Raw genomic sequence first — 25,998 nt, forward strand, 5'->3', positions numbered from 1 at the left:
AGACAATTTCTCTGGTGTTATCCTGAGTTGCTTAGAATGGCATATAAAGAGTGACATAACGAGTTTGGTCAAGATAAACTTTGTTTTTTGTCATTGCTATATATGGAAAGTAGACTTCAGTCATCTTTTGTGTCAAAAAGATTACTGATTTCACAAGAGCTTTTGTAGACTTTTAGATGTCTAAAAAAACTCTTTTTGATTTATAGACCTTCCCACAGGTTGGCAAGGAAGTATAGTAACATTCTCTAGTTGTGTCTTTAATTCCTGCCCCTCCCCTCTTCCTGGCAAAATACCTTCTTTTGTTGTTTATGAATGTCTTTGCTTTAAAAGTTTTGCTGCCCCATGTTACTTTGGCATGTTACTGACTTGTTTGACACTACAACTGCACACATGCTGATAATCAATGTCAAAACGGGCAAGGTTCTTTTTCAAAATAACACCTCTGTATGTCTTCCTCTGATCTTTTGGGCATTAAAGTTAATTATTCAACACATCTTGTTTGGGAAAATGGTGACCTCCATGTTTAGGATGTGTCCTGTCCAGCAAAGCTGTGCTTACATAAGAATTGCATCAACAATGGTTGTGCAATCTCTTTGCAGAACCTGATTATTAATGATTTTATCTTGCTGCTTTACATTCAGAATAGCTTGAAGGTAGTGTTGATGAAATTTTTCCAGCTCTTTGATGTTTCAGCAATAGCTTGCAAATTTTTCACAGCTGGAAAATAAAGTGGATACCCCCGCAGTACAGTAAACATAGTCTATGAGTATATTGTGATAACAGCAAACTAATTGGGTCAAATTCTTTTCTGGCATAACTTCATTGCCTTCAATGGAATTATTTGCCAGCAAAGAATTTGGCCTACCATGTGTGGTAACTCTCTCTTTTTTAAACTTTTTATTAGCATTGGCAATTTTGACAAAACTTGTCCAAGGTAAGTGAAATGTTTTATTCTATTAATTTTGGTATCACTGTTCACAAAGTTGGCAAATATATGCAAGATCTTATGTACATTTACTCTATTTTCTTCAGTTTGTTGGTAAAGTCCATAGATTTTACCTTCCTCGAAAACTTGATGGTGATGGAGGTCTTCTGAAGTTTATATAGCTAGGGCAAAATCATTTCCATAAAGAAACTAACACATTAGCTCCTTAGTTCCTTTTGTGGAGGTATTCAGTCTGCTCAGATTAAAGACTTGATCACATGTTCAAAATATAATAAAATTCCTAGTACCGTCTCTCTAATTGCAGTAATAATTGCTGATGCTAAGATGCATCCAAAGTGATTCAATGCTCACACACAGCCTTGTTCATCTTCATTTGACATTGCAAATGGATCTGAATGGTATCCTTAGAGACGCTACTGAACATTCTTTCCTATGAGTGATTCAAAATTCGCAACCCTGTCAATACTTTAGGTAGTTCATCACTAGAATTTTAATAGTATTGTAAATACATATAGCACTGTAGGGTAAGAGGCCAGTGCCAGTCACGAAAAAGGATTCCTGCCCTTAAAGGATAAGAATCTAATGGGACAGAGACAAACAGTTGAAGACAAGACCAAACACAGTGAAGAGTGGCCACTAGAACTTGAATGTTTCACAGAAAAAGTGACATTTTAAACATTCCCTAAAGGAGGATGTGGAGGGATTTAAGCAGCTGCACTGCTATTTGAGACATGTGGTACGGTGTATGGGAAGACATAGAGTAAGCAGTGGATGAAGGAGACAAATGGGTCAACAAGAAAGGAAGACTGGGTGGAACATAAAGAGTGGTATGTAATGTAGGAGGAGATGATAGCAGAGATGTTTTTAAGGTGCCATGCAGTCTTCAAAGTTCCCACACACAGTAATGCGATATATAAATAAACAACAAGTGGGGTAAGGAGGAGGAACTGAGAAGTATGACGATAAGCATGGACAACTTAGAAAGGCTGGACTAATGAGAGAAGGAGGTGATTAGCGGTTGAACAAGAACATCTCATACTTTTTTCTGGAGGCTGCCATCTTGTGCTCCAGAATTTGAGCTATCATTTTATAAAATTCTACTCTCTAGCCCCTATGGTTACAAAGATAACCTTAAAAAAAGTGAACCGAGGATAACCTATGCCATGAGGGCTGCCTGAATCTGCAGCATTACGATAGATAGCTTCCCACCAGGATGTGTTACAGTATGCTTATACATATAGGATAATGTCTAAGAACTTAGAGGACTCTTTCAGAAGGTGCTTGATGAGACAGTAGAACATATGGAATAGAATAGAATAGAGACAGTAGAGTGGTGGAAGGAATAAAGCCTCAATGTTTCACTGTCTTCTCTCTCTCATTTTATACTTGAACACACAATATAGTATCAGAAGTGAGTCGGCCCCTACAGATATGTGAAATCAGACACCAAGAACATTGCAAAAACCAAAACCCCAAAACTAATCAAAGAGAAAATAAGGATTATTGCAGCATACCTGTTCCTGTCCCTAAGCAGCTGGATGTGAAAGAGGGTTTGTTTAGTAACTGGACTTTCTTTAGGTCACAATGGGAAAACTATGAAAATACAACGGGGCTGGATAAAAAGGAAAACAAAATGAGAGTGGCTACATTATTACCTGTAATGGGCAAAGGCTGAAATATGTTCCAACAGTCTCTGGATATGTCACCAGCAGACCAGGAGGACCTGTGTAAAATCCTAGAAGTAGTCCAAAAGCATTTTCAACCCACAAAAGATGTCATATATGTTGGGGTAGCCTCTGGGACCTCTTCCACTCAGTTCCCCAAGCACTCAGTCGACGCTGGTCTCATCACTCAAGTTCCTTTATTTAGCATACAGCAAAGCTATGCTAAATTAATCAAGCTCATACATAGGGAATAAGTACAGGGTATACCACATATCCAAAGTTACACACAAAAAAACATTCCTTTAAATACATTTGCACATCACATTACATTCACTATACGTTGCATCACATGTTTTGGGATTGGCCTAGTTACTTTATAAAAAACACTCCATGTACTGCATGTCCACATGCTGTCCATGTTCAATTGTACTTTTTATCTCATCTTTATGCTCTCAACTTTTCTTGTCCATTTTATCTTGTTCCTAGTAAATGGTTCCCTGTGTATTCCTTCTTTTATCTTAGCTAACTCGAACATTCTGTCTTTTAGCTTACTAACCCATTTACTTATTTTAGCACAAGCATTCCATTTTCAGCCTGCTAATCTAGTTACCGCCCTAATCTTGTCTTCCAAAAAATAAAGCTTGCCCCATGTTTAATCACTCATGTCAAGCCAGGCCTACAATATGCAAAAGGTATCATTTCAAAAAGTGTAATCAAGAATCTGAAGAAAACAGAGAAGTATATTGCCAAGCGGCACAACATAGCTGATTCATGCAATGATTAAATCTTAAAATATTAACTAATTTGTGATAGATTAATAATAGAAATGACAGATGTAGGTGCTTGAATGAGAGATCCCACATTAACTCTATCAAAAGCTATAGACATGTACAGAGTTAGTGAACAGGCTCACAGGTGGAGCAGACGCAGGGATAATTCCCCCAGTAACACAGAGAAAGCATGAAATACAAGGAAAAATACACCAAAATTTGTGCAAAATCAAATGCACAAACACACAGCAGAGAAGATAAAATGTAAAGGATGACTTCTGGGAACTGTGAAGAAAAACATGATAATTGCAAATACCCTACAGATAGCATCATACCCAATAATTGTGGCAAGAGAAGTCATTATGCAAAATCTAGTAGACAAGAAAAACAAGCAAAGAAAAAAAGCATCATATTGAGGAGGCCAGCAGTGACTCAGAGGATGAAATTTTGCATTTACGTGACATTAATGCAGTGCAAAACAGCAAAAATAAAGCTCAGACTAGTACCAGAGACAAGGCAGCAACACATAAAAACAGGAAATTGAATTCCAAATGCACAGTCAGTCTTCAGTGAATGTGCTAGGCTACAAAGCCTTCCTCAGCATTATGCGAGAGAAGAAAGCAAAATTGCAATCAAGCAAAGTCAAATTAAAATTGTACAATGGCACAATCATAATACCACTAGGATAATGTAAATCACAAGCAGAATGCCAAGGAAAAGCATACAGGCTGAAATTTCAGACAGTACAAACAACACAGAAGCTACTAAACAAGTGAATGCATGAACCTAGTGACACTAAACCTGAGACAAATCTTTCATACTGTGAAAGTTACTAGTGACCCCCCTCCCTAACAGAGCAGCCTTTATGTTAACCAGTGGCCATTAGGGGAAAGCAGACACTTTAAGTACACAGTAACCTGAACTTTTCAACTGTTTTCCCTTCAAGGCCTTAAGGTAGTTGGAGCTGGTCCCAAGCCGGTTTTCACTGACCAGATAGCAAAAGCACGGGTCTGACCACCACCAATCAAGTGTTAACACTGTAAGGATCTTTGTCTGAATGTGTATAAAGGATCTGTAAAATATATATAAGACAGAGTTTTTGTACCAAGGTGCAAAGCTCTCCTTTCTTCTGCAGAATAAAGCAACTCTTCCTTATCCCTGTCTGGCTGTTATTGGCTCTCAGCTAGGTGGACCCGATATTTCGGTAACAGTTTCTGGTGACTCCGCCGGGACTCTCCTAGCTCGGACATTGGACTCCGGACGGCTGCAGCGAACTGGGAACGGCACCAACGGGGTGTTTCGCCCCTTTTCTCTGCTTCACCGCAGCCCCTGGGGTTCGTGCTCCGATAAGGTGAGTCCTAATAGGATAAGGAGACACTATCTGGTTCTGGTCTGGTTAACCGGTTAATACATTTGTCTTATACATTTGGGCGTTAGGTGTGTGGACGGAACTGAGCCTCTCATTCGTAATTCCTCAGAGTGGAAGCCATCGCGTGCAATGAGGCTCTGAGGTTGAATTGGGATCCTTCTGTCCCATCCTCTGTAGCGGTCAGTATTAGTAGAAATTCCTGTAATAGGATCCTATTAGGCCATAATTCTCTCTGTTCTCTGTGTAATTCTCTGTTAGAGTGTCAGCAGGCAAATGGGTGGGTCTCTGGTAAAACCCTCTGAGGATAGCCCTTTAAATTATATGTTAAGTAAATGGTCTTTACCCAGTGTTCAAAAAGAAATAGTTACACCTTGTGTAGAAATTGATGTGGCTAGTGCTGTGAAAATTGAATTGTGGAGAGAATGTGCATTTTCCCCAGAACATGTGCAATGTATATTGTAGCAAAGGTAAAAAAAAAATGCAAACCTACCAATATAGGTTGTGTTGTCTTTTTCAAATCACTGTGTGTTTAAAAGCAGAAGTTAAAAGTAAAAGGCAATCAAAAGTCTGGGAAAGTTAATTGTGTCCTTTTATTTTTAAGTAAAAATCTTTAAGCTGTGGATAGCTTTAAATCTGGAAGCAAGCCAGAAAGCATCTGTATTAATGCAATTTTCTAACTAATAAGGTAAAAGCCACTGAAACCTGGCTGCCTATGAAACAAATACAAAAATATATGGGGTAATTCTGTTTTGCCTAAAATCAACAAAAGTATGTGTATATAAAAAAAATATTTTAAGCAATGACTGACTGCCCAAAAGGGGTACACCTCTGTTCTTTTGTCTTTCAAATCATCAGAGAAAACGGATGCCAGCTGAATAGCATTCAACGTGCCATGCATTTACTGGCACAATAGAAATTATTTTTGTGTTCTATGGCCAAAATTGTTGTTAAAATTTGCATACCAACAGTCTTTGGATGCAAGGACATGGAAGGTTAACCCATTCCCCATATTGCCCATGGGATTCTTCTGGCTACCTCAGATTTCTAGCCAGAGGGCTGGGGAGAAAGAAAAGCTATTGGACACAAGAGGTTGTACCGAGTGGACTCCTCAAAGGTGGGTGTGCTTGTCCTGGTTTGTTGCTCCAAAGTTCTATAATAAAGTTATTTTACTGAAAAGGTGTATATGGCATACATTAAGTAATAAAACTAATGTACTGTATGATGGCAATGTGTATGTGTTCACTGTTAAAAAAAATGTATAAGTAAAAAGTAAAAGTTTCCTTTGTAGGTTAAAAAAAGCCAAAAAAAAAAAAAAAAGAACAGAACGAGTTAACTGGAAAAAAAGATAGCTAGCAAGCTCAGTCCAAAGATAAGATGCTGGCCCCATCCAAGGACACTGCCCACAGCTAAGACTTGGCTGACAGCCAAGAAAAGGGGGGGGGGGCCTGAATGTGCCCAAGCAACTATAAAATCTGCAAAACACTGCCAGGCATTAATAAAATGTGTTAGGTTTCTTTTCTCACAGATAAAAGAAGTGCTACCCAAAGACCCTAGCAGCCCTGCCATTCATTGAAACAAGGAGACTAAGTCTATGTAAAGTCCATCAATAAAAGACTGCTTTGGCTCCACACTGGAAAGGCCCTTTCCAAGTCCTGTTAACCACCAACACCGCTGTGAAGTGCCAAGGACTACCTGCCTGGACCCATGCTTCGCACTGCAAAAAGACCCCTCCACCTCGAAAAAACTCTCCAACTGATAAGCCTATTTCTCCTTCTAGCTCTGCTGTGCCTTCTGGACAGCAGGAAAAAGAAAAAAAAGACAAGGTGAAGTGCTAGTAACCTCTCCCTCGTCCACTGACAGACCTACTGTGCCTTTGAATTTTTCTAAAAAAAGCAAAACCATTACAGGGTGATGTGCTAGTAACCTCTCCCCTGTATAATGCTAAACCACACTGTTTCAGGAAAAGAGAAGAAGGAACACTTGCTTCACTGAAACCACAAAGGCCAGGGATTCCTAACTACAAAAAACATTAAAAACTGACCCTGGTAAAAAAACAAAAAATTATACACTGGCAGGAAGAAACTTGTGGGACCCATGCTTAAAAATGTGGTATAGTACTACACCAAAAAAAATGTATTAAAACATCAATAAACTGTAATTAACACTACACTAGGAACTGTTAAATTTTCATTACCCTTATGCAGTTTCCAGATCACCTCTACATACCCAAATTGCTCACAGGGGGCTGCCATTAAATTAGCACAACAGAGGGCTTGGGTTATTTCCTCTAAAAAAAAAGTGTCTTGACCGGATCCCTATGGGATGGGGCCAATAGTGCAGCAGCAGTTTAAAATATTTTTAAAAACCAAAACATAATAAAAAATTGGGGCACAGCTAACCGAGGTACAAGCTAAAATTGGTAAGTTACATGTTATCTCCGCCCTTAATTCTATGACCCAGAAGTTGCTGACAAAAATGGTATTAAATATCACTGAGGCTGGAAAGGCATTGCAGTGGGATCTAGCATGTTCAGAAATTCAGAATTTCCTGAGTAACCAGCTAATGGCCATTCGGAATAATCTAAAGCATTAGGCTTGGCCCACTGCCCTTACAAACACATCAGGAGTACCATTTGATCTGTGGCCATAAAAACATACTTAAAAACTTTCTGGGTGGAAGTGCAAACATTCTCAGTGCTCCTTCCAAGCATATGAACCTATTAGGGGGGAACTTATGCTCGCATCGAAAAAAAAATGTTGTTTCTATGTTGATCATTCCGGCTTAATTAAGCAGAATTTACAAGCCATTAAGAATGTTGCTGTTGTTTTCCGTGCTATATCTCTTGATCACACCTTTAGTTTTGAGGACCTCCTTCCAGACCTGGGGTCATGGTTTACGGGGCTCTTTCAAACTATTGTTAAATAAATTCTTTTCTTTCTTTTCTTTCTATATGTTATCTAAATAATAATACAATGTGCCAAATGCCTGTGTAATGCTATAATCAAAAGCTCTGCTGTCCATAAAAAAAACCCAGTATCTGTCCCTCCAGCTTGATCGCAAATTGCGTAGCGGGCCTGACAATTTTTGAATTTGTCAGGCCCGAAGGGGGGGCTGTGAAAGTTACTAGTGACCCCCCCTTAGCAGAGCAGCCTTTATGTCAACCAGCGGCCATTAGGGGAAAGCAGACACTTCAAGTACACAGTAACCTGAACTTTTCAACTGTTTTCCCTTCAAGGCCTTAAGGTAGTTGGAGCTGGTCCCAAGCCGGTTTTCACTGACCAGGTAGCAAAAGCACAGGTCTAACCACCGCCAATCTAGTGTTAACACTGCAAGAATCTTTGTCTGAATGTGTATAAAAAATTTGTAAAATGTGTATAAGACAGAGTTTTTGTACCAAGGTGCAAAGCTCTCCTTTCTTCTGCACAATAAAGCAACTCTTCCTTATCCCTGTCTGGCTGTTATTGGCTCTCAGTTAGGTGGACCCGATATTTCGGTAACAATACAATAGACACACAAATGAAACAAAAAACATATCCCAAGCAGACAATTAACTGTGTCATACTGACAGCAAAGCAACTGAAAGATTACCAAGATGCTTTTGAAGGACTGGCATGTCTTAGAGGCAGGTTGCACCTGGAAATAGAGAAATAGAGAAAATAATTCAGCCAGTGCAGCACTTGCCTTGCAGAGTACCCATTGCATTAAATAATAATAATAATGGGAGCAATAAAGTAAATGGAAAAAGAAGACATCATTGCTGAAGTCATAGAGCCCACAAGTTAGATAAGTAGCCACTGAGAAGCCAGGCAAGCTGCATGTTTGTAAACACAAACGGAAACAATCTGAACAAAGTACAAAAGAGAGGTCAATACCAAATACTTATAATTCAGGAAATATTACCTGAATTGGCAAAAGCAAAAATATTCTCAGTACTTGATGCCCAAGAGGGATATTGGGAAGTTCTACTAGATAATGAAAACAGCTACATCACCACAGTCTGGACTAGATACAGATGGTTGAGAAAGCTATTTGGGAATTAAACCTGCAGCAGAAAAATATCAACATAGCCAGTCAGACTATTACAGAGTGGCTAGCCCTTTAAGAGGAGATGGCTCTCCCCTACCTGACACAGCCAGATCTCCTCTCTAGGTGGGGAAAATGAAGTAGGTTACATGACCCAATCAGACCTCTCCATTATCTAGCCCAGTGACGTGAGGAAAAAGGGGAAATATTGGTGGTATATGGCTGCAGAAAGGCTGAGAGGAGTCAAAGGAGAGCACAGTCTGTGGAAGATGCTAGGTAAGAAGGCCTGGGAGGGCCTGTTTGGGAAAGAGCAGGGAGCAACCAAAGGAGCCCAGGAGAGGCTGAGGGACAGAAAAAAGCCCGAGAAGGGCTGAGAGCTGAGCCCAGAGGTCAGGAAGAAGAATTACAGGAGAGAAGTTAGACCATGGGCAGAGGGTGAGCCCTGGCCTTGGGGATGCTAGCACCCAGCCCGGCCTGCCCCTCCTGCCCGAGGCCCTGCCCCTCCCACCCCTCTTCCCCCGCTGGAACTCAGAATCCCCCCGCCCCCCAGTCCCGGGTTGCCCGAGTGCCCCCAGCCCTGGACCGCTGGGTGGGCGGCGTGCCCTCCCCCCGAAGTGCTGGGAGAGTGGTGCAGCCCCAGCACCAGGAGGGTGGGCACTGTGGCCTTTCCCCAGCACCCGGATCCAGCTGCCCAGAGTCCCTGGCCGCAGGCTGGCCCCGGCCCCAGCTTGGGGCTCCGGCCACGAGTGAAGAGTGCAGAGTGCTAGCGGGAAGCAGGAGGGAGCCTGGAGGCGGAGCGTGGGTGGGACCACACAGAGCTGTTTGGGGAGGCACAGCCTTCCACGGACTTTGATACCCACCACCCATGAATCAGATCCCTTGGGAAGGAGGGGCTGGACCTAGTTTGAGACTGAGGCAGAGACTTTGTGTTTTGTTTGTTTTGAACTTGGAGTAAGGAACTTTGTTTCCTTTTAAGGGGTGGATTTTTGTTAAGGAATTAGCCACATCACTGCAATAAGTTACAACAGCAAGCAATAGCAGTTACTGAAGCAGGCTGAGAACGGGAAACTGGGGCAGGTCTGCTGCAGAGCCACCCCAGACCACAAGGGAATTTGCTGGAGAAGCCCAGTAATAAAGATGTACTAACTGGACTCACAGGGATCAGCATCACATCTTTTGACATTCTGGTGTACGGATGTGGAGATCACAGCAGAAGCTATGGCAGATCACAAGCACAACCTCATCTGTCTACTAGAAAGAGATGGGGAAGTAAAATCTAAAAGTGAATAAAACCAAGATGCAATTGCACTTGACTACAATACCATACTGCTGACCTTCCAGACGATATGACCTGACCCCCAAAAGGTAAAGCAACACAAAAGACGTCCACACCATTAAACTATCTAACAAAATTTCTCCCAAGCCTCTCAGATCTGTGCAAGCCCCTGAAGCAACTCCTGGACAAAGATGCTGTATGGAGGTTATTATCACAACATGAGGCAGCCATCATGCAGATCAAGAAGCTGCTGACCAACTATGCCATCCTGAAATACTATGTTGTGAATGAAGAGGCAACCATCCAATGTGATGCCAGTAAGATGAGGTTTGGAGAATCACTCCTACAAAACGGACAGCTGGTAGCTTTCATGTCAAGGTTACTATCACCACGGGAACAAAGATAGGCCCACAATAGCAGGACCATTCCCCTGCTTACACAAAATATCTCATTATTGTAGATTCCTATTCAGACTTCCTGGAATTAGACAATGACTGCATGATAGGGTTTGCAGACTCCACATTAAGGCTGAAGGAGTGATGTAGCAGTACTGGGCCAAGGTGGTAGATGCAAAGCATGCTCCAAATGGAGGAGTTGATTAAAAGGGGACTTGGACAGTCAAGCTGGGGGAGAGTGAAGGAGAGGCTATCTGCTGGAAGGAAACCAATTAGTAACTTTGGGACAGAGGATCCACAGGGGAAGGGTCTAGACTGTGAGTAAGACCCAACCGGGAGGCTAGGACCAGAATCTTTTTCTCTCTCCCCCCTTCCCCCCGCCCACTTCTCCCTGACAAAAGGGAATAACTGGATACTGAAGAGAGTGTTGGGAAGCCCTAACTGACAATCTGAATTGTTTATACTGTGTGGGGAGGGAAGCAGAATGCTGAGACCACCCCCCAAACTGAAAAGAGAACAGGGGAGGTAGGAAGTGCCCAGGGGAGGCTGATCTGGTGTATTAGCTAGAGGAGACTGAGACATTTCTTCCACCATGGTCCCAGGGCCAGGACCTGATGGAGAGGGAGAACTGGGGATGGGGTCTACCTACACTTCCCTCCCCTTTGTTTGACTAGGAGAACCTGAAGAACACTGGATGATGGACTTGGCTGTCAGGCCCTCAGATTGCTCAGCCAAGCCATCCCAGGACTTTGGGGGATTGCTGAGCCCTGGCCTGCTCACAGTTTCAACCCTGGGTCCCAGCACGTCTAATGCTGGCCCTGGTGACCCCATTAAAATGGAGTCGTGACCCACTTTGGGGTCCCAACCTACAGTTTCAGAACCACTGCTTCCATTTTGATCACAATATTAAACATGGAGGGCAGTGAAATACACACGCTGCTGAGAATTGTTCAGTAGGACATGGAAGAAACACAGGCTGACAAGTGACCAACAGGTATGAAAGCAGACTCTCAATACACCACACTACCAGAAGGACCATGTGCACAGCAGTCTACTCTTGTCCCAAGAAAGACTCGCATTTTCTCTAATATCACATCACCTGCAAGGTATACCGACTAACATGGCAACCACCCTGAAACAAGACTTTATACAATACTAAGGCAAGAAATAACCTTTCCAAACCTAGAGAAAAATACCTTAGGTCCCAAAAAAGTTAGGAGTGAGGGCTAGTCCACACTGCATGGTTTATGCCCAGGCAGCTATACTGGTAGCCTAGATGCAACATATGTCATCAGAAGGAGTTTTTCTGACAATATAGTAACACTGCCTGAACATTACACTGTCATGGCTGTTCCCATGAAAAAACATCCACATTTGGCCAAGTTATGAGCCTCTGTTTGCACATGCTCAGTGGAGACTTGATATTTAGGCTGCTAAATTCTCCAAAGATTCCATCTGCACTAGGGTGACCAGGTGTCCGGTTTTCGACTGGAATCCCTGTTCAAAAAGGGTCCCTGGTGGCTCTGGTCAGCACTGCTGACCGGGTAGTTAAAAGTCCAGTCGGTGGCACAGCGGGACTAACAAGGCTCCCTGCCTGCCGTGGCTCCCCTTGGCTCACGGAAGCAGTGGCATGTCCCCTCCCCAGCTCCTAGGCGTAGGGGCAGCCAGGGCCCTTCGCATGCTGCTCCCACCCCAAGGACTGGCTTTGCATTGGCCAGGAACAGTGCCTGTGGACAGGGCAGCACCTGGCCGCACCTCCATGTAGGAGCCAGAAAGGGGACATGCTGCTGCTTCCAGGAGTCACCTGAGGTAAGCACCGCCAAGAACCTGCACCCCTGATACCCTCCCATCCCCCAACCCCCTGCTCCAGCTCTGATCCCCTTCCCGCCCTCCAACCCCCCGGAGCACCTTCCTACACCCCAAACTCCTCATCCCAAACCCACCCCAGCACCCGCACCCCCAGCCCAGAGCCCATACCCCCTCCTACACTCCAAACCCCTCATCCCCGGCCCACCCCAGAGCCAGCATCCCCAGATAGAGCCCTCACCTCCTCCTGCACCCCAACCCCCTGAGCCGGCCTGGTGAAAATGAGCGAGGGAGGGAGGGGAGATGGAGTGAGAAGGGGAGGGGCCTTGGAGAAGGGGCAGGGGCGGGGCAAGGGTTTTGTGCGAGTAGAAAGTTGGCAACCCTAGTCTGCACTGTGCCTGTTCCAGCACTGCACACCTCCTACGTGTCATCCAACTGTGCATGAGCTGAGCAGGACTCTCCCTGCAGCTGCTGCTCCAGGACATGGTGAAGCCAGGCACCAGAGCTGAGAGCAGGCAGACTGTCCTTCCATGCTGTCAGTGCTCTCCTGATAGTTCCAAGCAGCATGGACAAAGAGAAAACAGCCTAATTTAAAATGCTATGGGATGAGAAATGGTGGTGGGAGGTTGCAGGAGCTAAAGGGAGGGGAGAAGAAGAGGCTATGTAATGTGAGCAAGGAGCCAGGGGGGACAGCAGAAGGGAAGGGGCGCCAATGGGGGGTGGTTGCATTAAGGAGCAAAGGGAGAGGTAGGAGGAGTCTAGGGGCTATATAGATACAGAGGGGGGGAGGATAGGAGCTTAGAGAGAATGGGGGCAGGGTTGGAGAATTGGAGAAGGATGGGGGGGGGCAAAAGGGGAGTTGAAGTGGATAGGATAGATCGGGGGGGGGGGGAGAGAAAGGTGGGAGATGGGGGAGAAGAAAAGGAGAATCTCCAAATTCCTCTACATGTCCTTTCCCTTCTGGAGACAGACATATCTGAGACTGCTGGAGTATGGTCTCTCCTTGCCTCAGAGTAACATAACTGACTCCATACCTGGTGGACCCAAGGTTGGATCTGGTCTATGAACCTGTGCCTGAACAATTATACGCCGTGGTGCTATGCTATCAGCCATCGGTGCCAAAGAATGCTCTTGCTTTACCAGCTCCTTGAAGTGGCTCATCCAGATCTGAGAGTAATGGATCAGAGGAAGAAGTTCTTCTCACCTTTCCATGCAGCTGCATATCAGTACTTGGTTCCTTAAATTTAGTTTGTATAATGAAATCTTTCAGTCACAGCTCTCTTGAGAGAGGCTGACACTGTCAAGGGCTGAGTACTGACATCTACCTAGGCAGATAAACAGGAGCGGCACCAGGGTTTTTGCCGCCCTAGGTGGCAGCGCTCCTCCTCTGAGCATTCGACGGGGGAGGGGGAGGGTCCTTCTGCTCTGCATCTTTGGGACACTTCGGCGGTGGGTCCCGGAGTGAGTGAAGGACCCACCGCTGAATTTCCACCGAAGACCCAGAGCAGAAGGACCCCCCACGGCCGAATTTATGCCCAGGGTGGCAAAATGCCACCCCCAAAATCCTGCCGCCCTAGGCGACCGTCTAGGGTCGCCTAGTGGAAGCGCCACCCCTGCAGATAAATCCTAATCAAGAGCATTGGCTCTAGACATAGAGGCTGACACCTCAGAGGTTTTCCTCTTTTTCTGCTCCTTGTCACCAGACCTCTTAGAGTCTGACAAAGATGATTTAGCTTTTTTTCCCCATAAAACCATCCAACAGATGGTCTATGGATCATCTTGGAAGCCTGTCCCTTGCTGGGTCCAGATGGCTTTGCCGCCAACGCTTCTTTCAACAGGATTGCTTGCAAGCTACTTTGTCTTTCTTTGCTCTGGAGGTAAATGTAGAGCTAATTGAGCACTTGAGGTTGAATACCCTTCCCCTAAGCATTACAGACCTCAAGCATGTGTGTCAGACACTAGGATTTGCATCTTTTGAAAGCAGGTTTCTTTTTTGATTCCATCAAAAACTAACGATATTATTACTAACTCTAATACTAAACTATCTGAAACGACAACTACTAACAGTTAAGATTTTAAACTATCTAACTATTCACGGATCCAAAAGGATTCCTGAACGCCACACAAAATGTTCAGTTATTCGTGGTTAGAAGGAACTCAACCCCTTTTATATCCTCACCTTGGAATATTCAACATTCACTGAAGGGAAGGGGTAGGGGAGGAGTGTGTGAACAGCTGCAGTGTGAACTTGCTGCCTTCACATGTACCGCTTCCATGCCCTGGATGTGCACACACCTAAAGTGAAATGGACATGTGCAATCACTGGAAGAAGAACTTCTTATACTATGAATACATAAGGACCTATTAGAATCTAGATGAAGATTTATTTCATGCATGAAAACAAGTGAAATGCTAATGTTATTGGCTCCATCTATCTGAAACTTGTTGATTTACATTGCAACTACTGATACACCATCTTAGTAGTCTGAATGGCTGTTACTAAATGCATTATCTGAATGGCTTATTGAACATTAAACAACAAAGAGGATCACAGACTGTCTGCATTTGCTATTCATGAAAGCCCATATGCTAAAGATGCCTTTCAACTTGCTAGACTGTTTCAACTAGAAGATACTGGATCCTGGGAGTGATTCTTCATCTCTGAACTGCTTGGGTTCTCACAGGGGAACCTTAAGCAATTGGACAGAGGACCCCAAAACTATTTTGGGAAACCCGGAAAAGCTATGGAAAGCAAACAGACATTATATCTCTGCATCATTTGGACTGCAATTCTGGTTCACCTGAAATGTAGCTTATCTGCTTAAACTTCTCAATAACTCTTTTTTTCTTAGCTAATAAATCTATAGAACTGGCTACAGTGTTGTCTTTGGTGAGATCTGAAGTATACCTTGACCTGGGGGTAAGTGGCTAGGTTACTTCGAGCCACAGAGGGCTAATATGTGATTAACTTGGTTTTAATAACCTTTCAGCATAAAGTCCAGTTTGTCTGGGTGGTAAAAACAGACTGGAATACCTAAGGGGACTGTTTGTGACTCCATGGTAAAACTGATATTGTGATACTGGAGTACACTTTTGTTACTGGCTTGGTAAAATCTAATGATAGAATATACCACCAGTTTGGGATGTCTGCCCTATTTTCTGACAGTCTGTTCTTAGTTTAGCAACAGAGGGTCCTGTGGCACCTTTAAGACTAACAGAAGTATTGGGAGCATAAGCTTTCGTGGGTAAGAACCTCACTTCTTCAGATGCACTTGCAAGAAGTGAGGTTCTTACCCACGAAAGCTTATGCTCCCAATACTTCTGTTAGTCTTAAAGGTGCCACAGGATCCTCTGTTGCTAAACTCAGAACAGACTAACACGGCTACCCCTCTGATACTTGTTCTGAGTTTGGCATTCTTAGCTGTGAGCCACTATAGGCACCATGACAACATAAATTAAGCCTATTAAGGCCTAAATAAATGTGCACAAAAAGGATAAATTTGTATGTGTACTTCAATCATCATTCTTTTAAGAAGGTGGTATGTGACCCGATAAAGTTTGAGAACCACTGTCCTAGACAAGAGAGTGGCTTCTAGCCAGAAGAAATGGTTTCTAAGAGGAGAGGATAGCTGGCAATGATGTCACCTGGTAGAGGCCTGCAATCATCTATCAAAGCTGGCCTGGGAATCACCAGACCAAGCTACTGAAAGGTTATAAAAGGACTCACAGGGGAAAGACTACAAGCCATACAGGAAGTTTGAGAAGGAGACAAACTGGCCAAGGTCAGAGGAGGTGAGCTGGGGCAGAAGTCTCCAAGTTTCAGGACACCATGCATTGCAATAAAGGGCATTGGATGGTCCCAAAGGACTCGACCCTAGCCCAAAGAATACTTCATAGTGGTGAGGAAATTGAGGCAGGAAAATGCAGATAGGGTTTATTTTTGTATAGATCTGGGCCTTTCTCTTGCTATTGAAGAAAGATCAACTGTGGCTTAGAATCTTACGCAGAAACTGTCTGTGTGCATGTTAACCATTATACCTTTACATGCTCCCCTTAAAGAAGTAAACCAGAAGGCTCATACTTTTGGGTGGAGTTCTGAGAAAGCTGTGATTAAGCTATGAGGGAAATCTGAGAGGTAGTCACTGGTCTCAGGGACTGGGTAGTGGACCATGTGGTCTAAACTCTCAAACTGGAGGTGACAGACAGAAGATCTGCTCTCTGAGAGTGTCCTCACAGTCCCTAAGATAGGTGACACCATGTTACAGTGAAGTCTCCTTCTTTGCCCCCCTTCCCGCGCACTCCGAAACTAGTTCAGTGTCAGTGAAAATTCACTGTAACTGGAATTTCAACACACACATTGCAACGTACCAAAACATTTAGGGATGTTTATTTTACTTCAGTATAAACAGAATTTCACTTTATCTGAATTCTCTAAAAGGATTCCTCTGCATCTCAGAGTGCTCTTTCATAGGTAAATGTCATACAGTGTATAGAACATATTAAAAATTAACCTCACCTGAAAATGAGTCTATGATGGTGAAGAAAAAGCTACATGCTGGGTCAGCCAAAGGAAGCAAGATACAGTATATAAAAATAGTGCCTGCTAGAATAACCCTCCATGTACAGAGTTGTCATACCAGTACAATACAGGAATAGATCTTGCAAGCTGAGGGCTAGATCCACAAAAAGGAGTTAGGATCAGCATTACAACACCTAACTTTTAGGCACCCCGCCACCCAGTGGAACTCAGAACCCTGCGTTAGGTGCCTTTTACAATGCATGGGGATAGTTAGGCGCCTAAGAATGGGATTCCAAGAAGGCAGCAAGCTAATTTAGCTAGTAGAAAATGCCAAGGAGAGGGGTAGGGCGTAAGTCCCATCCCTCAAAGGTAGTTAGGCACCTAACTCTGGACTGGAGGGAGGTGCTTATCTCTACTCAGGATTGACAGCCATAAACCCTCTCCTGGAGCTAGGTCAGCACTTCCTTGTGAGGAACTGAGGAAGAGGTGATAGTGTGCCCCCTCTTGTACCTGGCTGTCCAGTGGTCAGTCGTGTGTTCATGGAGCACTAGAATCTGGTCTCCCAGGTGAACATGCTAACTACTAGACTATAGAGCCTCTCACTCTCTCTCTGGTCCAATGAATATTTAAGTATTTTATACAAAGTGGAAGAGTTTTAACTGGAGAGATGGAGAGAAACTCACTCCAGAATACCCTGTAGCCTGGCACTCACCTGGGAGGTGAGAGACCAGAATTGAAGTCCCCATGCCAAATCACGCAGAATGCAGATTTGAACCTGAGTCTCCCACAGGCTGGGTGAGTGCTCTAACCTCTGGGTTACTGGGTGTAAAGGACCACCATCCCATTTTGTGGGGGGTTGGCATGCTCAGAGCCCAGATACTGGATCAGGCCACATAGGTGAGATAGATGGGGAATGCCTAGGGTTTGTGAACCCCAGGGTTTAGGCACTGAGCAACTTCACAGTGTTATAGTGTTAGGACTCCAGAGGCTCTGCACATGTACACTGGCAGAAATTTAGTTGCCTACACAATTAGGCAGCAGCTGAGCAGGGGTATTGAGTATCTAAATTTTGGACTTGGGCACCTAAAGTGGCAGTTAGTATTATAATTATTTATTTGTACTACCCTAGTGCCCAGGTGCCCTTGTCATGCATCAGGATCCCATTGTGCCAGGGGCTGCACAACTTACCTTTGTGGCTCTAGCGTAATTTCTTCTAGGACCTCTGCCTTGCTTCTGTTATGCTTTGCATTGCTTATAACCAACTGATCTTGTCTCCAAATGGGAATTTTGCTTGAACAAAAATTGCAGGGGCAGACCATTTATACAATTTTCTGGAGTTAATCAAACTAACATATTCACTCACACAGGAATAACCATATGGTTCTGAGCTGGAACAAGTGTGAAAAACATAAGGAAAAGAAGGAAAGCAATAAGTCCCATGAAAACATTCTGGTTAATACATCAAGGTAATAGAAGTAACCAGTCCCTCTATGTGGCCTGATATCAATGAAAACAAAGAAAAAAATCAAAATTCTATCTGTTCTGCAAGGTACTTTTGCACAGTGACTTCCAATCAATAACCTTGAAAAACTCTGTCCTGAAAGACACACAGAACCATAGAATATTAGAGACCTCAGGAGGTCATCTAGTCTAACCCCATGCTCAAAGTAGGACCAACCCTAACTAAATCATCCCAGCCAGGGCTTTGTCAAGCTGGGCCTTAAAAACCTCTAAGGATGGAGATTCCACCACCTCCCTAGGTAACCCATTCCAGTACTTCACCACCCTCCTAGTGAAAAAGTTTTTCCTAATATCCAACCTATACCTCCCCCACTGCCATTTGAGACCATTACTCCTTGTTCTGTCATCAGCTACCAATGAGAACAGCCTAGCTCCATCCTCTTTGGAACCCGCTTCAGATAGTTGAAAGCTGCTATCAGATCCCCGCCCCCACTCTTCTCTTCTGCAGACTAAATAACCCCAGTTCCCTCAGCTCTCCTCATAAGTCATGTACCCCAGCCCTCTAATCATTTTCATTGCACTCTGCTGGACTCTTTCCAATTTGTCCACATCCTTTCTGTAGTGGGGGGCCCAAAACTGGACACAATACTCCAGATATGGCCTCATCAGTGCCAAATAGAGGAGAATAATTGCTTCCCTCAATCTGCTGGCATGGTGTTGTTTATATTAAGTTCCATATGGATGGTGACCAAAGCTGTACAAAAATGCAGAGTTTGGTACAAAAGGCTCCACACAAAAAACAAGCTCTGAAATGTGTTTGTCAACAAATATGAAAGGTCTGAGGGCTTCAACCTAATCCAAAAGCGAACTATAGTCACATGACAAAGGTCATCACAATGTAGCTGGAAACCATCACTCTTTCTTTACACCACAGTTATGTTCATGCTATTTCTGCTACTAAGTAATTAATTGAATGTAATTTCAGAAGAATAGTGACTCCGAGCAAATGATAGAGTCATCATGAGAAAACACATTAAAACCACATTTATTCTAGATTTGGTAGGATGCAGGTTCCAAGAAAAGTCAAGTATGTGCCTATTGACGTAAAACTAACTCTTGTGGTCAACCACAAGAACTTAATAGGCATCAGGTTTAAAAACAAACAAAAGAAAATATTTCTTAACGCAATGCACAGTCAACCTATGGAACTCATTACTATGGGATGTTGTGATGGCCAAAAAAAGAATGGGGTTCAAAAAAGAATTAGATAAATTCATGGATGACAGGTCCATCAGTGGCTATTAGCCAAGATGGTCAGGGATGAAACACGATGCTCTGGGTGTCCCTAGTCTCTGATTGCCAGAAGCTGGGAGTGGATGACAGGGGCTGGATCACTCGATAATTGCCCTGTTCTGTTCATTTTCTCTGAAGCACCTGGCATTGGTCACTGTCGGAGAGAGGATACTGGGCTAGATTTACCTCTGGTCTCACCCACTATGGCTGTTCTCATGTTCTTATGATATGTCAGAGTAATATTCAGGATCTAAAAGATTGCACATCTTGAGCCACATGCTCCAATCCATTATATACTCTAAAAGTGAACAAAATAGGGGGAAAAAGTCCCTAAACAAGCTGACAAGGGGCAACAGTGGGTCTGCTACCTGACCCTGTCCTCCTGTTATGAGATCCTTTCACTCTAAACATTCATAGCGAGGTTTCTAAAGCTTTGGTGGTGGGAGGTGGCAGCTCCCTCCCCTCCCCCCTCCCTTGGGATTAGTTGGATTTTCACATGAATACCACTTGTAACTTCTCCTTTGCATCTTCTACTGGCCCTTCCCTATGCTTCCAGGTCCTTGTGTGGGTGGGAGCAACTGCCAGGATGGAGGATAATAACTAACGGCAGCAAAGCTTCATTAGCAGCTATTCCTATATGGCCACGTCTACACTATGGCTGCTACAGCACTGCTTACAGAAGGGGTTTGCCATCCATGTAGGTAATCTACCTCCCTGAGTGGCAATAGCTAGGATGACAGAAGAATTCCACCTATCCATGTGTACATCAGAGGTTTGGTCAGCTAGACTATGGCACTTAGGGGTGTGAATTTTTCAAACCCCAGAGTAACACAGTTAAGTCATTCTAAATTTGAAGTGCACACCAGGCCTATGTGAAATGGGAATGCTGGACAGTTAGGCAGAAGAAAGGGTACTCTGCTGGGATCACCCAGAATCTGTAACATTCCCCACTGTCTGCTTCTGTCGTAAGCCACAACTCCTGATGCCTTCCAAATTGGAAGGAGTTTCTTCTCGCTGAGGGGAAGTTGTTGCTTTAACTCCACAATGCTAACTCAGCATATTTTGCAGATTTAGCCTTGGCAGGGTAGCATGGGGCCGCTGTAATTAGGATCTCTTGGATTATTCAATAATGGCACTGTCAAAGAGGCTGAAGCAGATGAGGATGTATACTTACATGTGTCCATTAAAATTCTAGCAGAAAAGGAACAATACTAGCTGAGATTTATGTCATTATGTCAAATGAAAATTAAATAAAGATTACCCATGTCAAATTCTGGAAACAGATTTGCAAACGCAGAATAGGAATAATTATTTACTCATAGTAGACAGAAAATATTTTGAAATAATAATACAAGAGCCACACTAAACCACACAAAAAATTGGTAGTCTCTCTCCACTGCTAAACAAAAATCTAACAGCAAAGAGCTATGATGAGGTCTTATACTTCTAAATTTCCCTATTTTTACAAACTATACAGTATCTTTACTTGAATGCATATTTGCATTAATTTGCTTATTTGTGTGCTATGAAATATTATCATGAATGTTAAAACTAAAGTACAATAGTCAATGAAAATTAACAAAGTACATTTAACAATATATTATCCTTGCTATTTTAGGCTCCAATTCTACAGATACTTATATAAGTAACTTTGCCCACATAAATAGTCCCCCCCAACACAATGAAACCACTCAAGTGGTTTGCCTACCTAGAGTGCATTGCAGGATCAGGGCTTAATTCACAATTCAGTACTCTGCAATGGCTGTTAGTGTGAATCAGCATTTATCAACTTCAAAATGTTATAAATATTAATGCATAGATATTACAGTGTTAGGGACTGCAAGAACACCATTAAAAAGTCAGATAGAACTAATTAATTCTCACAACACTATGCAAAGACAGGCAAATGTTACTATCTTCATTTTGCAGGTGGGGAAGCTGAGATGGAGAAATCAGTGGGAGTTTTGTGATATTGGACATTAGTTAATCTCTAAGGTTGCTATATTCATTCTTGTGCCAAACAGGTAATGAATGATGAATTAGGAAGCAATAGGTTTGATGTAACTTATTGTGTTTATTTCTATTTTAAACTAAAAATATTTACTCTTGTAATTGTCTCTTGGGGCAAGGGAGTGTTTTTAACTTCAACACATACTTTCAGAATTTAGAAGCAATGGGCTCACTGCTTTTCAACAGTGAGAAGGGAGTTGCTGTTTTAATTAGCATCATTTGTGATTTGACAGTACAAGCAGCACTAAGAATGTTGTAATAAGCATGGCTGTTTGCCATAAGTAATTTTTAGATGCATGGGGTTCTTTTTCTTAAAATATTTTGAAGTGGGAATTACAGGGAAATACATTTCTCCAGTCAGTTTGCTGACAGACCTGTGCAGTCTTTCAGAATCCCATAAAGTAGGTCCCGAGATGGACGGGATGAACTTTCACTCCCCAAAATGTCTTTTCATTTTTCCCATTTTAAACAGTCAGAAACGGTTACTGTCACCAAGATTCTTTCCCATCACTAAAAGGGCATGTGTGCACGTGTATCATAGATCATATAAATGTGGGGTTGGAAGGGACCTTGACCTAGTCCCGCCCCCAGGCTGAGGCAGGACCAAGTATACCTAGACCATTATGAACAGATGTTTGTCTACCCAGTGATTCTCTGATTTTGTACTGGTAACCCTTTTCACATAGCAAGACTGAGTGTGACCACCACCTTAAATATATAAAAAAGTGTTTTTAATCTATAACACCGTTATAAATGCTGGAGGCAAAGTGGGGTTTGGGGTGGAGGGTGACAGCTCGCAACTCCTCATGTAATAACCTCACGACCCCCCTAAGAGTCCTGACCCCCAGTTTGAGAACCCCTGGTCTAACCTCTTTGTAAAAATCTCCATTGACCGGGATTACACAACTTCCCTTGGAAGCCTATTTCAGAACTTAGCTACCTTTATAGTTAGAAAGTTTTTCCTAATATACAATTTAAATCACCCTTGCTGCAGATTATGCTGATTATTTCTTGTCCTATCTTCAGTGGATATGAAGAACAACTTATCACCATCCTCTTTATAACAGCCCTTAACATATTTGAACTCTTCCCAGGTGGCCCCTCTGTCTTCGTTCCTCAAGGTTAAACATATCCAGCTTTATGGAGGGGGAGGGATAGCTCAGTGGTTTGAGCATTGGCCTGCTAAACCCAGGGTTGTGAGTTCAATCCTTGAGGGGGCCACTTGGGGATCTGGGGCAAAATCAGTACTTGGTCCTGCTAGTGAAGGCAGGGGGCTGGACTTGATGACCTTTCAAGGTCCCTTCCAGTTCTAGGAGATGGGATATCTCCATTTTTTTTTTTTTTTTTGTTATTTAACCTTTCCTCATAGGTCAGATTTTCTAAATGTTTTATCATTTTTATTGCTCTCCTTTGGACATAATTGATTTTTTCCACGTCTTTCTTACAGTAAGGCTTCCAAACCCAGACACAATACTCCAGCTGAGGTCTCACCAGTGCTAAGTAGAGTGGAACAATTACCCCACGACTTATATATGACATTCCTGTTACTACACCCCAAAATATTAGCTGTTTTTGTCATCACATTACATTGTTAGCTCATATTCAATTTGAGATCCCCTGTTACTCCCAGATCCTTTTCTGCACTACTACTGCCTCACCAGTTATTCCCCATTTTCTAGTTGTTCATTTGATTTTTCCTTCCTCAGTGCAGAACTTTGCATTTGTCTTAAATTTCATCTTGTTGATTTCAGATCAATTCTCCAGTTTGTCAAGATCATTTTGAATTCTAATCCTGTCCGCCAAAGTGCTTAAACCCCATCCACAAATTTTATAAGCATTCTCTTCACTACATTATCCAAGCCATTAATTAAAACAGTCAATAGTACCAGATCCAGGACAGACCCTGCAAAACCCCACTAGATATGTCCTCCTGGTTTGGCAATGAACCATTGACCCCAAATCAGACTGCAAAACATTCACGGTAGTGATTACTCATAATAGACCTTGTATTTTAAAAGATTAGATATTTTTAGTGTGAACAATTTAATGTTTCTGTTAACTTAATTTTTGTATTGCCTGATATATATGGTTGTAAACTTAATACTATGATAATCTGTGCTTGCTTTTTGTTAATGCTTGCTTTTCTTGGGCTTTTGATAGCTCAAATTCTTTTCTCATCGCACACAACAGAAGCTAATTATGTTGTACATTCTTTGACTATCTCTACCTAACAAGGATTGTTGAACATAATCTCCCAGGGCAGCTAGTTACAGGAAAAATTGTCATAATTCCATTAACAAGTAATACAAATGTTTATCATAGGTTACATACAGTATATACATCCAGTCTATTATTAAATCCCATGGCTGAGTCTGTTTAGAGATACATATCTGAGATGTGAGGCTGGCATACAGTGAGCTGTCAAGTAAGGGCTATCAAAATATTGATAAAATTATTTACTATCTGTGAAGCAAAGCTACTTGTTTTCTCTGATCTATCTGGCATTCCAGAGGAAGATACAAGCACTCATATTATAAACAGAAATAGGAAACCAACGTGTAGAATTTCCTTGATTCAAAGTGAACAACAGATACTCCTAGCCTTTTAAAAGTTTGCAATGCCTGTTATTTTCAACTTGATTAGAAAAGGGTTCTGCTCTCAGGGGATCTGGGAAGACAATGTTTAGATTTTGTACATATGTTGCTTTAGATACTGAATGAAAATTATTGGTTTTTTAGAAGGCTCTTCTCCTGCTGGGTACAAGATGTGTTTATTATTTATATTATGATGCAAGCCTGTGGCAGCACTGGAGCACTAGGGAAGGGGCTTTCTGCCTCCATCTAACAGTCAACAAAAATAAGAGATACACTGAGTCGAGGTTTTATTTGTGTATTTGTTATCCAACATCCTGTGAACATTTTGGTCCTTTTAGTTAAGATTCAAATGTGCATGTAGGGGTAATAAAAAGGTTAACAAACCTACACTTACTATGTCCTGATGAGATGTCACCATAAGCAAAACCTCAGTTTTGCATGGCTGGAGAGTGGAGTTGGACAAGACAGGGAAGGAGAGGAAAGGGGCTTCTATGTTGTGGTGAAGAGTGAATCCCTGGTGGCAAGGACTCTGCTTCAGGGTCTTCTATGGCACTGAACCCCCACCTCAATTTAATGATCAGCAGTGAATGAACTCTGCTAAGGACCTGGATCTGGCACTGTGAAGAGAGCTGATGTAAAAGTGGTGGGAATGAGTGACTCTTCAGCACCCCTAGAGCTATAATCACTATAGCTGGCCTAGATGGGGAAGTCTTAGGACCTGGACTTGGCATCATGGCTAGAGAGATGACTTAGAGGCAACAATGCAGTAAGAGAAGATTCAAAGGTGATGGTGCAGAGACAGTAGCAAGGCCTATCTCGATGGAAGTCAGGCAGCATTCCCTCCCACCACCACCGACCTGGGGCTAGAGATGGACCTGTCCTACTGCACTCCCATACTCTAGGACATCACTAGTCCTTCTAAATAAGCCACGAGTGGATTGCGGAATAGGGGAAAGAGAGCAGGGGCATGTGATAGGGACATTTGTCCATCAGATGTTCACACTGGCAGGTAGGAAAACTGAGGCAAACAACTACTGCTAATAATCCTGTGTGGGTGGTGTCTTACTTATTATTCTTATAAACATACTGTTGATTTATTATTGCTGTACATTCCCAAATTAATGCTGTGTTCCTTTCCCCATTAATAAGGCTTTCCTTGTTTAATACACAGACAGTGCTTGCAAAAAGTATTATTATTTAGCATTAGTGTAGAACAGGGGTCACCAATCTTTCAGAAGCAGTGTGCCGAGTCTTCATTTATTCACTCTGATTTAAAGTTTCGCGTGCCAGTAATACATTTTAACGTTTTTAGAAGATCTCTTTCTAAAAGTCTATAATATATAACTAAACGATTGTCAAGTATCAGAGGGGTAGCCGTGTTAGTCTGAATCTGTAAAAAGCAACAGAGGGTCTTGCATCTGAAGAAGTGAGGTTCTTACCCACGAAAGCTTATGCTCCCAATACTTCTGTTAGTCTTAAAGGTGCCACAGGACCCTCTGTAACTAAACTATTGTTGTATGTAAAGTAAATAAGATTTTAAAAATGTTTAAGAAACTTCATTTAAAATTAAATTAAAATGCAGAGCCCCCCGGACTGGTGGCCAGGACCCAGGCAGCGTGAGTGTCACTGAAAATCAGTTCGCGTGCCGCCTTCGGCACGCGTGCCATAGGTTGCCTACCCCGGTGTAGAACCAAGGAGCCCTCGTTAAAGACCAGGACCCCATTGTTCTAGGCGCTGTACAGATAAAGAACAAAGACACAGTAGCTGCCACAAAGAGCTTAGAATCTAAGGGTAAAATAAGATACAACAGATGAACACAGAAGAACACAAGGAAACTGAGACAATATTGATCAGTATGATAGGCAGTGGCAT

General features: G+C 42.8%; 2 protein-coding genes across 8 annotated transcripts in view; one reads left to right on the top strand and one right to left on the bottom strand.

The window, feature by feature from the left end:
• Positions 1-25,998, bottom strand: part of PRLR (prolactin receptor) — a 341,223-nt gene that overhangs the window by 290,596 nt on the left and 24,629 nt on the right. For 2 of the 7 annotated variants that reach the window (XM_034774611.1, XM_034774606.1), the window contains 2 exons: positions 9,929-10,023; positions 8,338-8,382 (listed from right to left, as the gene is read on the bottom strand). The exons of 1 other annotated variant lie outside the window; for it this stretch is intronic. The gene's annotated coding sequence lies outside the window, so the exon portion shown is untranslated. Of the gene's footprint in view, positions 1-8,337; positions 8,383-9,928; positions 10,024-14,428; positions 14,545-25,998 lie in introns of all 7 variants that reach the window. 4 more of the 7 variants (XM_034774608.1, XM_034774612.1, XM_034774610.1 and 1 more) reach the window with 3 other exon arrangements.
• LOC117879096 (sperm flagellar protein 2-like) overlaps positions 10,281-25,998 on the top strand; it is a 60,892-nt gene continuing 45,174 nt past the window's right edge. The window contains exon 1 of the mRNA XM_034774051.1: positions 10,281-10,375. Coding sequence (XP_034629942.1) covers positions 10,281-10,375 — 95 coding nt within the window. The remainder of the gene's footprint in view (positions 10,376-25,998) is intronic.

The sequence above is a fragment of the Trachemys scripta genome, chromosome 6, assembly GCF_013100865.1.
Source record: "Trachemys scripta elegans isolate TJP31775 chromosome 6, CAS_Tse_1.0, whole genome shotgun sequence".
Taxonomy (NCBI): Eukaryota; Metazoa; Chordata; order Testudines; family Emydidae; genus Trachemys; species Trachemys scripta.